We start from the raw sequence: 13,697 nt of genomic DNA on the forward strand, positions 1-13,697 counted from the left end.
GACATCATTTGGTTTATTCCCATTTCACCATAGGGGGCAGAGATTTGGATTGCTCCTAGCATTGGAATGTCACCGCCTAGGGGTGGGGCTGGGCACATGCCTGACATCCCTGCTCCTGGGTAACACAGGGTGTAAAGAGACTCAGGTGATTCCTGAGCCAGGCCTCCAGGAGGCAGGCTTAACCATTCAAGGAATGTGGCTGAAGATTGTAGTTGATCTTAAGGAAGAGCTGCTTCTTGGCTGTGACAGCTACGAAAGCGTGGACGGGAGCATCAAGGAACAACACAGTCTTCCTTTGTGTCCAGAGCTTGAAGAACCAAAAGTCTCCTGCAGTGGATGCTATAGTTGAAATCTTGGCTGAACTTGATCTGGGCCACACACGTCTGGGTGTCCCCTGCTACCAATGACTCTATTTGTCCCCAACTATTAATAGGTTCCTCTAAACCAGAGACACGAGCCACTCTGGCATGGTCCAGGACAGGCTTGATATTACCGGGTCTGAACAGGAGAGACAAGTGAGCATTTGTCACAGGGGTGACATCCATGCAGGAAAGTGTCCCAGCATCTTGCCAACCAAGCTCCCCAGTAGGGAGGAACTCGGCCCAACTCCCCAAGCAGCCGCCCTTCCCTCAAGGAATGTCGTGTTGGCTGAGGGCAAGAGGCATCGTTGAGCAAAGAGGTGGCCCCCTGTGCCCAAATGGGGACAAGCGATTTGGTCCAGTCTTTGTGGAGTCAGTGCTGCGTCTCCCGTCACAAGTGCCTTTTACCCAGCAGCACTTGATCAAGGTGATCCAAGTGTAGATAATGATGGTAATGGTGAAGATGCATTGCATTTCGATAACTAGGTAAAGGTGGGGCAAAGTTCCAAGGGAGGTGCAGTTAGGGGCTTCAACCATTCCCCAGAGGTCTCAGCTCTTAAACAGAAGGGAGCTTGAGGAAGCCACTGCAGTGGCCCAGGAAGGCGCCTTTTCCCTCTTCTCCAGAACTGTCGCTGTCCCCCTCTGCCCAGGGTGAAGGCTTGAAGATTGGCCACATCTGCCCCGCCCAGCTGTGTGGGATCAGGAGAAAGGGGCCTCCCATGAATCAACCCTCAAAGGTGCCACTCTGGGTGGGACAGGGACATGCCCTCGCCTTTCCAAATGCCAAGGGGAATCGGTGGTGTTGTCTGTGGGGCAAGTAGTCCCTGCTGGTCCTAAACCCCTCTCCAGAGCTCCAAGGGAAGTCCTCTGCACCCTCAGCAGTTTAAAGGGACTCCCGGACAGATAGAGGCTCCCTTCCTAGAGGGTGGGGAATGCAAGGGATGGGCTTAGGTCTCTGCTGAGGCTTTGTGAGAAATTGATGCTCCTTAGAGCTGAAGCTTTTGGCAACAAAAGTTTGCCACCCATAAGCAGAGGGACCCCAGTTACACAGGCCCTTCTGAGACTGCCTCAGGCCTCTTCACTCAGGGGTCCTCAAGACTTGATCCCCTCTCCTTTCCATCTGATCCAGAGAATGAGAAAACTGGAGGGTTCTGTGGGCTCCCCAGGCCCTACATGGGGAGGGCAAACTTCTAACTTGGGCTTCAGTCTTAAAGCTGGATGCTTCTGGATGCCTTATTGGGTCCTTGTATCCTGGGCCCATCCACTGCTGACAAGCTCCACCCCCACACGGCTTCACCCCCTGGTTAGGTCTCTTCCTGTTCTTCCCAGTGCCCCTGCCTTGGCTAGACTGCCCCTTGCACCCAGTAGAGGTGTGTGGAGAGGGTCCTGAAGTCCTCAGAATTCCTAGGTGATTCTTCTAGGAAAACCTCAGGGGTAGGGTCCCCTCTCCCCTGGAGCCCCAGCGTCCAGAGGTGGAATGGCTGTGGTTCTCACCCTGGGCCAGAGACATACCTGGGAGGACTAGCTCCCAGTGCTTCCTGCTGAGAGTGGCCTGTGCACCCCACCCCCACCTCTAGCCAAGGTACCCACTGGAGTCAGGTCCCAAGGGCTCCAGGACTTCATCCCAGACACCATCCTCCTGTGGGTGCCCGTGATGCTCTATTCAGGGTGAGCTTCGAGCTCTGTGCCCGGGATGGCACAGAGGCCACAACAGAACTTGACTGGAAGAGGACTGCAGGCTGAGCAGAAACCCTCCTCGGGAGAGAGTCAAGGGGGACACTCCCAGGTGGGCTCACTCTAGGTCCCTGACCACAGGGGAGTGATAGACTGGCTGCACATCTCCAGAGGGCTGGTTATGAGAAGGGAATGGGCTCCTTTCCTGGCTTCCTGGGACCCCAGGGTGATGAGGGGACTGAGACTGGGAGTTTCAGGGATTGGTGAGGGTTGAGCTGGACTTGGACGGGGACAAGTCAGCCCAGGGGCCCTAGTAGGCCTGGCCAGTTTCCACTGGCAGGAGTCCCAGCACAGCAGAGTGCTCCCCAAGCTTCATGCGACGCTGTGTGGAGAGGCTCACGTTTTTGGCCAGGTAATCAACAGCAGCTGGAAAAAAAGAGGAGAAACTAGTAGAAATTAAAGTTCTTTTAGCCTGTTCTCGTGTCCTATCGCTATCCATCCATCCATCCATCCATCCATCCATCCATCCATCCATCCATCCATCCATCCGTCTATCCATCCATCTCTTCGTGAAGCTCTTTCTCTCACCCCCTCTCCAAGCATTCAGCAAATATTTACTTAACATTTAATTAAAAAAACAACAACACCCAGCTCTCTCATGGGTTCTTTAGGGAGGTCCAGGGGGTGTCCACATTGTTGAGTAAAGAATGAGTTCCTCTTTCCAACACACCTGTGCATATCCCCTGTATGGGGGGCGTCTGGTGAGTCCAGTGGAGCCCCGGTCCTTCTGCCTTCTCTGGACCCTGAGCCCAGCTTATGTATGAGGCAAAGCAGGACCCCTTACTCTAAAGCCAAAGCAGTTTTTGTGGATGAGCTGAGGGGTCCATGCCGAGGAAGAGGAGTCAGGAACATGTTATGCAGGGAGCTGAGACCTTCAGCCTTGTCAATTCTGGTTCCCCGGGGGAGAGAGATGAGAGTCTGAGGGTGTGTGTGTGTGTGTGTGTGTGTGTGTGTGTGTGTACACTGGGAACAAGAATCTCCGTGAAGTAATGTGGGTACAAACATGAATGCTCACACATGAGCAATACTTACAAATGCACGTGTGCACAGATGTATATAATTTGTGTGCACCTGTATGAGTAGAACAGTGGGAATGCTTGTGCAGGTACAGGTAACCGTACAGGTGAGTTCCACCTAAGCCAGGTACAGGTGTCAGTGTCTGTGTGTGTGCAGGTGCAGGTAGCACTGCTAGGCCTGCGTGTGCATGTGTTGTCTCGACTGTACTCATTGTGCCTGCCTGAGGCTATGGCAGAAATCAGCCCTGACCAAACGATTTGACTGGCATGAGACCAAGGCCTCTTGAGGCATAGAGATGCTGCTTCCCAAGCTGGAATCTGCGGCTATAGCCAATCCAACCCCCACCCCCCCCCGCAGCCCCCCGGGATCTCTCAAATCCAGAGACAAGAAGAAGATCGAAAGAGTACTGCACTAAGAATCACGAGGTTTGGCCCAACACCCGCTTTGTCACCTGCCCACTGAGGGATCCTGTGACACTCTACATGCCTTCCCAAAGTTGGCGGCTCCTGCCTAGGACAGGTGGGTGGAGCCAGGAGGTGATGGGCATGATCAGAGGGCCAGGCCCAGGGGGTGAGATGGGCAGTATCAATAATCGAGGCCATACAGCTAAGGGTGCAAGTCACCTAGGCTCAAACCCTGTGCCTGCCAACTTCGGGTGTGTGATTTTGAGCACCCCACCTCGCCTACCCAAGCCTCAGTTTCCGTGTCTGTAAAACGGGGATAATAATAGTACCGAGGTCCAAGAGTCGTTGTGAAGATTAAATGAGGAAATACATGCAAAGCAGTTCGCTAGCACTGTGCCTGGTATATAGTGCGCTCAGCAGACTTGGACTGTGAGGGTTGGGGTTTAGTGAGCAGATGTGACCTTTGATGGCTCAAGAAGAAAAGAGAATGGGGTAATTTGGAGTCCCCACTACCTCCTGCTCATGTGGCTTTGGGCAAATCATTTTGCTTTTGCAGACCTGTTTTCTTGCCTAGCAAATGAGAAGAACGAATTCCACCCTCCTCAAGGGCTGTTATGAGGAGCAAATGAGATCATGTGCTTTAAGTTGCTGGGCACACAGTGCTCAGGGCATGGCCCCTAGATTCATAAAGGACGTGGCATTTTATGAAGCCCCAGGGCATTTGCCCTGGGGTTTCTGTGTGTCTAGATCCTGTGCTCCTCGGCTTCCCAAGCTCTAGGGCTTGAGCTGAGCTGCTGGGTGATGCCCTCACTCAGCCTCCAGGCTCCCGGCTGGTAGGGGCGAGGTGGTGGAGGTCAGCATTGCCCGCCTGGGTCTGCCCCTTACTCTGAGTGGGTGTGAGAGAATCTCTCATCTCTGGCCTCAGGGGGACCCTGCAACTTTGGCCACGCCATCTTTGCTACTTGAAGCCAGTCTTATCTGGGCTCCAGGGTCTGCCACATGAGGAAGTCTCATTTTCAGAGTGATAATAGGAATAGGACAAAGCTAACATTTACTGAGAGCATGCTCTATGCCAGTCCTCTAAGCACTTTATGTGCATTATCTCATTTAATTCTCACAACAACTCTATGAGGCTAGTAATATTATCATTCCATTTTACAGATGATGAAACTAAGGCCCTGCCCTGAGAGACTGCATAACTTGAAAGATCACATGGCTCATAAGTTGTGGAGCCAGGATTCAAGCCCAGGCAGTCTGATGCCAGCTCCTAAGGACCCCACAAGCGTCACCCAGCAACCTCCTCTAGAATAACCTCAGGTTTGTGTGCAGCAATTTAGAGAGCATGAGGCACACCCCAACTCCTGCATCGCTTCATTTTCCACTCCAGGAAATGTAAGTGATTTGTCCCAGGGCACGTGGCCAAGTCAGGGGACCATTCCTGAGTTAGGCTCTTGCCTGCCCCTCTTTATTCACATCATGCCAAGCTAGCTCTCCCCGTAGGTGGGATGGAAAGTTCTGGCTCTGAATAACAATGGTGAGAACAACAAAGCACATAAGAGCACTTCCTATGTGCTAGGAGGACATGATCTCATTGAATTCTTTCAACAGCCCCACGCTTTAGATAGCTCTGTTCCCATTTTCCAAAGGTGTAAACTGAGGCACAGAAAGATTGCTGGCCCAGAGTCACGCGCAGCACATGAAATGGTGGAGCCCCGACTTCCACCTCTCGTGTCCTGTTTGCACGTCTGGTCACTCTGAGTCCCACAGTAGGAGCTTCTTTAAGCTTGGTCAAGGTGGGCAAGGAAACACCACGAACCCAAACTTTCCTGATGACCCAGCCAACTTCAAGGGCATCCATAGCGCTGCAGAGCCTGCCTCTCGCTGGGGTCAAGCTGGGGACTGGTGAGGGCAGGGCTGTGACATTTCTCATTACGGCCTCTGTCAATGGCCCTCCTTGTGCCTCTGTCTCTCTGTGTCTTCCCTTCTCTGCCTCCAGCTCGCGCCTGGGCTCTAAACATCTCAAATTAGATTAATCAGGAGTTTGCAGGAGATATGGATGCGATGCCAACCAGTAAACAAATCTCAGCCGTCAGCATCTCGTCAGCCCGCGGCCCCAGAGGAGGACCCTTCTAGACACAAATTCTTATTAGACTTGTCACATCTATTAAAATTCTTTTCACACTTCTGCGTTCTATCAGCCCCATCATTAGCACGGCCCTGGCCTCTGGGAACACCAGGGCCATATTAATCTTCCGTGTGCCCTGTCCCTGCCCCCTACCGTGACCCCCTCCAGAGACAGGAGAGACAGACAGATGGACGGACAACAGCCAGGGACAGGAACGGAAGGTGCGGACGTGGCCCTGGGAAGACACGACGCCCAGGGAGAAGAGGTGAACTCTGCTGTTTAAGAGTCTGGCCCACGTGTACACACCATGCACACCTGCGTGAGGGTCTCTGGGGGCGGGGCTGGAGGTGTGGCCGTGTGCACACGGATCCACACTGCAGTGTGAGCTCTGGCAAACCACCTGTCTGGAATCCCATTTCCTCACCTGTCTGGTGGGAATAACCATGTCCACGTACACTACACAGCGTGACCGCGCGGATGAAATGCCAGATCCACAGTAGATGTTCCATAAGTGGTCATTTATCCTTCTTTGATACACACGCATTTTGTATATTTATACCTTGAAGGCATGTCTGTACACATATTAGTGAATACTCACGCAGAAATCAATCGCAGTGTGTGTGCATGTGGGCATGTGTAAGTGGGTGTGAGATTGTGAACGTGAAGTCACACACATTCTAGGTGTGTGTGGGTCAAGGTGTGTATCATTACTGGGTGTCTTACACAAGTTTCCGGTTTGGCCAAAGAGAACTGGGTTTAAAGTCTGGAGACCTGGAGTCGCCCAATCACCTGCTGTGTGACCTTGGGAAAGTTCCTAGCTTCTCTGATCTTTAGTTTATGTGTCTGTAAGCCTGAGAACAAGTAACATTTACCTTGGGTGGCGTTTTGAGAATCACATGAAATGAGGAACACGCATTTCACCCTAGTGGGTTAAATGCCTAGTGGGTTAAAACTCATGCACAGGACAGATGTCAGCAGATGACAGGAGGACCTGGGTCTACACGAGGCAGTTTGGGACATGCAACTCTTGCACATGCACTGTGGGAACCAGTCATAGGTTTATTCGATTGCTCATGAGCGTGGAGCAGTGGGAACACAATGTGTCCCTCAGCTGTCCCAGAAAGTCAAAGGTGAGGAGATACTTTGAGAAGACTGAGTCTAATTCCTGGTCCCCATTTCACAGATGGCAAAACTGAGGCTCACATATGCAGGGTGCCTTGCTTCCTCTTATGGAAAAAGAGGGGCAGGCTTTCCCTCAGGTCCCTCCCAGCCTCTGTGGGGTGGGGTCTGTGCTCAGCTTCCCTCTGAGTTGGGCTGGAGAATGTGACTCAGGAGGAGCTTTGAGCTACCCCTAGAGGAAACAGGAGAGCAGGGCTGGACCTAGAGGACAGTGGGAGGAGGGAGGAAGGGTGAAAGATGAGGGAGGAGGGGGAGGAGGAAATGCTCTGGCCAGCTTCTCAGAGCAGAGGAGGAACAAACACTTCTTTCTCGCCTCCTGAGCCCTTCCCCTTTTGATGCCCCCTCCATGCCGCCCATGTGACTCTGGGGTTAATTTTATTTCCGAGTTGGGCAGGCGCCCCTGGAGTGGGGCACGGGGCCGGGTGTGACTAACGCCTGCCCCAGGCCGAGGCTCTAAACTCTTTATCAAGAGCATGTGTGTCGCACTCCATGTCCAGGCACATGGGCTGGGCCAGGGAGTCGCCCCCTGGGCCCCTCTGGAAACACATCCGTGCATATAAGTGCACCCTGCTCTCAAACACACATGCACACACGTTATATAGCTCCACACACTTACTCCTCAGGCACACACATTAACACACACGTGGTTATTCACAGGTGCACAACTGTATACAAGAGCACACAGCCACACCTCTGCACACACACAAGCATACACGCACCCATATTTACACACTGCATACACAGCCTACATGTCCACATGCATACTCCCAAATACACAGATGCACTCAAGCGTGTGTACACACATGTACAGCCACACATATTTGCACACTCACACGTATCTATACACACATATTCCACACGTCCACATAATGACACATGCATATCACATATGTCAAACACACAGGCACATGCAGACACAGCTGAATGTACATTTAAACACACGTGTGTGTGTTACAGCCATGTGTGCTTCCATGACCAAATGTGTGCACGTATATGTTCACATGAAAGGCAATGTGCAGAGCATGTACACACAACGTGCTCATTTAAACTCACACGGAAGTGAATAGTCATATGCACATATACCCACACGTGCCACTCACATTCACACACACACACACACACACAGACTCATCCCTACACAGAATGTGTGCACTAATACTCACATAATACACAGACACAACTGTCCCACATCCGTGACTCATATTGCACTCGTGCACATACAGGTGTGCACATATATTATACGCAAACACGCACATAAACAGGGGCCGTGAACACAGCTGGGAGGTGGAGGCCGGCACAGCTGGTTCTCATTGAGCGGTGGAGGCCAAGGCCATATGCGGAGTGGGTTGGTGTGGGGGACAGGAAGCAGAGGTCAGTGAGGCCAGGCCAGGGCTGCGGCAGGGGAGAGAACCCCCTTGGGCTGGGAGGTCTCACCCTCTCACCGCACGCCCTTCTGATTAGTTTGACACCAGCAGGTGAGGCCTTTGCCCGGAGGTGAGGCAAGCGGGGCAGCCGTGACCTCGGCTCCCTGTACCCTTTTGACCTGCCCTGCTGCTGCCCCATCTAGCAGTTGGAGGCTGTGGCTGAGCCGGCCTTTTGCAGCTTTGGGTCTGAGGACCTGCCTGCCAGCCTCGACCCAGGCCAAGAACCAAGGGAATGGCATTCAGGGTGGGCACGTGAGACCAGCTCCAAGTTTGGGGAAACCAAGGCTAAGGATGCGGAGAGAAGAGAGGACTCAAAATACAGCTATCCCCCAGGGCGGAGGGGCAGAAAGGGGCAGGATTTCTGACACCACACTGTCCCACACGTGGCTAATGTGACTGAGGAACCAAAGTTCCCATTCTAATTTCATTTTATCTAATTTAAATTTCAAACCTGAAATTTATTTAGTTTAGTGATTGGGAAACCCTTCAGTATACGTGGAACAACTTGGGTGTATGTTTTACGAAATTTCAATGGCTAGGTCTTATTTTCAGGGAAACACGGTACGAAGAAAAGACTATAAAATATCTGATCAATAATTGTATATGGATTACACATCAAAATGATCATCTTTTGGGTATATTGGGTTAAATCAAATATGTCAGTAAAAATAATTCCACTTATTTCTCCTTCGGTTTTAAAATGTGGCTACTCAGATATTTTAAATGACATTTGTAGCTCAGGTTATAATTCTGAGAGCAGGGACAGCCGTCCTTTAAGGCAACAGTAGTGTGAGTGCAGGGGCCCCGCTCAGTATCGTCATAGAACAGCTGTTTCTCCATTCTGGACCTCAACTTCCTCATCTGTGAAATGGGCACCTCTGCCCCAACACCATTTGCTGTTCTCTACAAATAAGCAGGGCCAGGGATGGGGAGGAGGACGGCGGGGAGCCGCCAAGGCACTCACTCTGGCCGTACTGGCCATACTGGTAGCCAGCCACGGGGTCCACGCTGTAGCCGGTGGTGCTGTAGGTGGGAGGGCAGTACGACTGGGAGGTGGGCAGGCTGTCCCCCGGCTTGATGGAGTCCGCCCGCTGGCTGCAGCTGGCCGAGATGGAGGGGGCCGAGTCCAGGCCGCCATGCAGCGGCGAGATGGAGAAGTCGGTCTGTGGCTGTGGAGGCACTGCGCTGGGGTTGCTCAGAATGCTCATCACCTGCAGGGAGAGACCATCACTGGGGGCTGAGCAGCAGGGGTGGGGGCTCGGAGGACCCCGCAGATGCGGTGCGGGGGCTGGGGGACGATGCCAGGCTGGCTCTGCACAGGTTTTTGCCGGAGTCGCTCCTCTGAGGTCCCTGCAGCGTGGAGACCCTCAGTTGACCTGTCTGCTTGCCCTTGTGGGTGAGATGGTTAGCGGTTTCTTCTGCTTAGGTCCTGACACATAGAGGCTTCCTCCATCAAAGAGCACTAGGGGCGGAGCAGGGCCTCGTGCACCTCTCTATTCCCAGGCCTGGCCGAATGAATGAATGCATAAGTGCATGCATGCATGCATGCATGAATGAATAAATGCATGAAAGAAAGAAAGAAAATTATTTCTCCCCTATCAGACAGGGAGCTGCCCTATGGCAGGGACTATGCGTTCCCCGTCAGACTGGGACGCCCCCATCTTCCAACACAAAGGTTAAAGCAGGACTCTGGATGGGTCTGGCTTCACGCCTCATCCGGTGCTAGGCCTGCTATGCTCTTGACTTTGAACTTCTGCCACTACAACACCAATGTGCCCGGCTAATGCTCTCCAATAGCCTCCCAGGCACCTTTAATTCTGGCAGCTCCTGTTTGTCTGTGAGCATCACCCGCTTCCTTGCGTGGCCTGGTTTAGCAAACAGGAGCTGGCAACTGGGAGCTGACAGGGTGAGGCTCGTCTCTGGAAACTCAGCTTCAAGAACCAGGTGTTGGTTCACTGGTGTGTTCACTTATTTGTTCAACAAACATGCATCGATGGTGACGATAGCTGCAGGCCTCAGGCTGGGCCCTGAGACGTCAGAGGAGAAAGAGCCATGGTCATGACCCTCCACAGGGGGAATGTGTTGGTCAGGGGGTTGGTGACTAGCAAGAGACCATCAAGATATGGAATGATGAGAGGTGCGCTAGAGCTAGCTCCTGAGGGGGCTTTGGGAGCCCAGAGGAGGGCACTCCACTAGCCATATGGTCCAGGAAAGCTTCTGGAGGGGATGCCTGTTGTTCAGTTATCCAGGAGAGAGCGGTGCAGGCAGCAGGAGTGGTAGGAGGGAGAGGCAGGCCTTTGCGGACCTGAACTACATGACTCAGGACCCTGGCGACCTTCTGGTAACACCACCTTTTGGGAAGGAGGCCACCTGGCCAGGCGGGGTCAGGCTTGCTGACAGTCTGCCTAGCACCAAGCTAAAGAACGACACTGCCATCCATGCTGAGCACGTGGCTGTGTTCTCCGATTCCCCAACCCGCCTCCTGGGAGAAGGCAGGCTGCGGCATCCGAACAGTGACCTTGTGGCTAACGAGACACCTTCTGAAAACGTTTACCTTCTCACTTTTGACTTGTCCCTGCCATGGGCACGGGGGCATGCTGGGACTGACATCCTCAGGCCAGACAGACACTGAGGCCCTCCCCATACTAACTGTTCCGCCTCAGGGTGTCCCTTGCCTTCTGTGACCACCCCATCCTGAGGGAAAGAGATGATGATTGACCTAATGCAAAGGGTGGCTGGAGAATGAGATGAGCTCTGCATGGAAAGGGCTTTGTGCCCAGCCTGGCACACAGGAAGTGCTCAGGAATTAGCAACCCCAGCTCCTCTACTCCTGCCCTTCCCTGCCTCCTTGACTAACTCTCCTCTTAGCCATGAACTCATGTGATGCTCCCAATCCAGAGACCTAGAGAGATATGCGGGGTAGAGTTAGGAAGCCCATTTCTCAGATGAAGAAATTGAGGCCCACAAAGGGCAGGTACTTCTTCAGATCTCACAGCCTGACCCTGCTTGCCTGATAATGGCAAGACTGACTCTCATGGATACGTTTTAGGCACGTGACCCCTTTAGAGGTTCTCACTTCAGGACCAGCCGCAATTTGCTCCCTGGGCAGCTACTGGAGGGGGTGAGTGGAGGTGGGGTCTCTCACCTCTGGGGGCTGGCTCCTCTGAATGGCGTGAGCACAGCCTCCCCCCATTCTTCCCTCGGTGCTCCCCGTCAGCCTGGGGTCATCCCTCTTCTGTCCTTTCACTCCTCTACCCCTTCCCAGAGCAGAGCCAGGGTACTGGTCTGCTGGGGCTGGTCTTTGTCTCCACTGCAGCTGGTGGGGTTCAGGTGGGACTTCACGTTGTGTCAACCCATTGAGATGGCAAAGACACACGGGCATGGGATTGTGAGAAGGAATGAGAAAGTCTGGGCAGGAGATGTCTGGGCTACTTTGGGCAGTAGTCCTGTTTGAGGGACCTGAGTTCTCTCCAACTCACTCTGCACTGAACACGCTTCAGAGGCCTCTGTTTTGGTACAGTCCACACAGGTGTGCTGGGGTGGTAGCAAGAGGGACCCCATAAAGGGATCTCCCCATCGTGGGGTGAGGAAGTCTGACGCCATCGGGCTGTGTTGGTTGCTTTCTGACTAGAGATGAGGTCCCCTGGGCCAGAGAAATTTGCTGTGTATAGGGAGGGGGGTGAAATTCTCCAGGAAAACTCAGGAATCTGAAGCTTCCCTGGGGGTTAGAAAACCCCATTCTCTTTCAGGTTGCCTGTTGGGTTCCCAATCTAGACCTCATTTTCCATCTAAATGAAGAAAATCACCACGTATCCCATTCCCCACCCCATGCAAACACTAACCTTGCTCTTTTCTCAGAGGCCTGGGCCGCAAGAAGAGACCCAGAGGCTCAGGGGAAACACAGGCCCACTTCCCTTCCTTCAGAAGGACACTTCTGGGGACAGAAGAATCTCAGGAGGGTTTGTCAGTTTGGGTAAGACCCCAGTTTAATCCCTCCCTCCTGCGTATCACGAAGATGCCTAGCTCAGAAAAGACGATGGGATAGGAGGAGAGAAACGGGAGAGGTAGGGAGAGGATGAGGGTGTTTTGTTTCTTGCAAAACAGAGACCTACAGGGAATTGCCCCAAAGCTGAACCCAATCCCTGAAGAACTATCAGGGCTCCTCAGTACCTGCCAGATACACAGGGCAAGGCTTCTTGCGATCTGACTGCTACCTGCCTGTCCCACTTCCTCCCACCCCTTCCTACTTTGTACTTTATGTCCCAGCTACACCAAACGCTCTGGCATTTCCTGAAGACATCCTTCATTCATTCATGTATTAACTCAACAAACATTTCATGGAGTGCGACCACGTGCCAGGCCGGAAATAGAGCTGGAGTGTGAGTTCTCCGAGAACAGGATGGAACTGTGTTTCATTCATCTTTGCAGCCCCAGTGCCTACATTGTGTCTGCTACACACTAGGAGCTCAGAAAAATCCTGTTGAATGCATGCATATTCATTTAACGACTATGTATTGAGCACCTATTATGTGCCAGACACTGAACCAGGCACTGAGATGCAGCAGACAACTTGAGCAACTCCCTGCTCTCCTGGGGCTGTTGTTTAATGAAGGAAGTTGACAACAAACAAATGAACACATAAGTAATATAATTTCTGATAAGTGTTATGGAAGAAAAATAAAGGGGGTATGTGGAGCAGTCAGGTAAGATGTCCCCAAAGAGGTGACATGGAGCAAGACCAGAAAAAACCAGCCATGAGAAAACATAGCAGAGTGCTTTCCAGGCAGAGGAATCAGCAAGTGCAAAGGCCCTGGGGTGGGCCCATACCCAGCAGGTTTAAGAAATAGCAAGAAAGTCAACATTGAGAGTGAAAACTCCAGGCGCTGCAAGGCCTCCTGGGGTCCTTTGTGTGCTGCCCAGTGGCTCAGGAGGCCTTGGACCCTGGGACATTTACAGATAGCTCCGATCAGCTCCGGCTCAGGGAGCTTTTGCTGTAATGGGATTTGTTCAATGGGATTTACCCTGGAATAGCAAAGCAAATCCACACCTGGGGTAGGTGTGAATAGGGGAGGTGTGGCATCTCCTTACTCTCTCCCAGAGTCCCCAGAGACCTGTGGACCAAAGGGCTTCCATTTCATCCAGTCCCCTGCCGCTGAACAAAGCAGCTCCCAAGCAAATGGGACAGGACCCAACTGAAGAAAGGTGGGAGGGGGAAGCTGTGACTCCTCAAGGAAGTAGACTGTTATTACCCCCATTGTGCAGATGTGGGAATTGAGGCACAGGGAAGCGAAAAGTTGCACCCGAGATCACAGCCAGGAAATGGCAGAGCTGGGATTTGAACCCGGGTCTCCCTGACGTCTGGCTGTGCTCCTTCCACACCACAGGCTGTGCTGGAGAGCACGGAGTGAGAGGCCTTCAGCAACCCCACTGTGCAGAGCCCTGCAGGCCTAGGTGG

General features: G+C 52.8%; 1 protein-coding gene across 2 annotated transcripts in view; it reads right to left on the minus strand.

Annotated features, from left to right (window-relative positions):
* Positions 1-2,081: 2,081 nt before the first annotated feature.
* The window catches only part of PAX7 (paired box 7), a gene marked incomplete at its 5' end in the record, with an annotated part of 97,818 nt that continues 86,202 nt past the window's right edge, over positions 2,082-13,697 (minus strand). For both annotated transcript variants that reach the window (XM_081056081.1, XM_081056080.1), the window contains 2 exons: positions 2,082-2,459; positions 9,207-9,453. In XM_081056081.1, coding sequence (XP_080912207.1) covers positions 2,344-2,459; positions 9,207-9,453 — 363 coding nt within the window. In that variant the 3' untranslated portion in view covers positions 2,082-2,343. The remainder of the gene's footprint in view (positions 2,460-9,206; positions 9,454-13,697) is intronic.

Source organism: Rhinolophus hipposideros (assembly GCF_964194185.1).
Source record: "Rhinolophus hipposideros genome assembly, chromosome: 8".
NCBI classification, from domain to species: Eukaryota; Metazoa; Chordata; class Mammalia; order Chiroptera; family Rhinolophidae; genus Rhinolophus; species Rhinolophus hipposideros.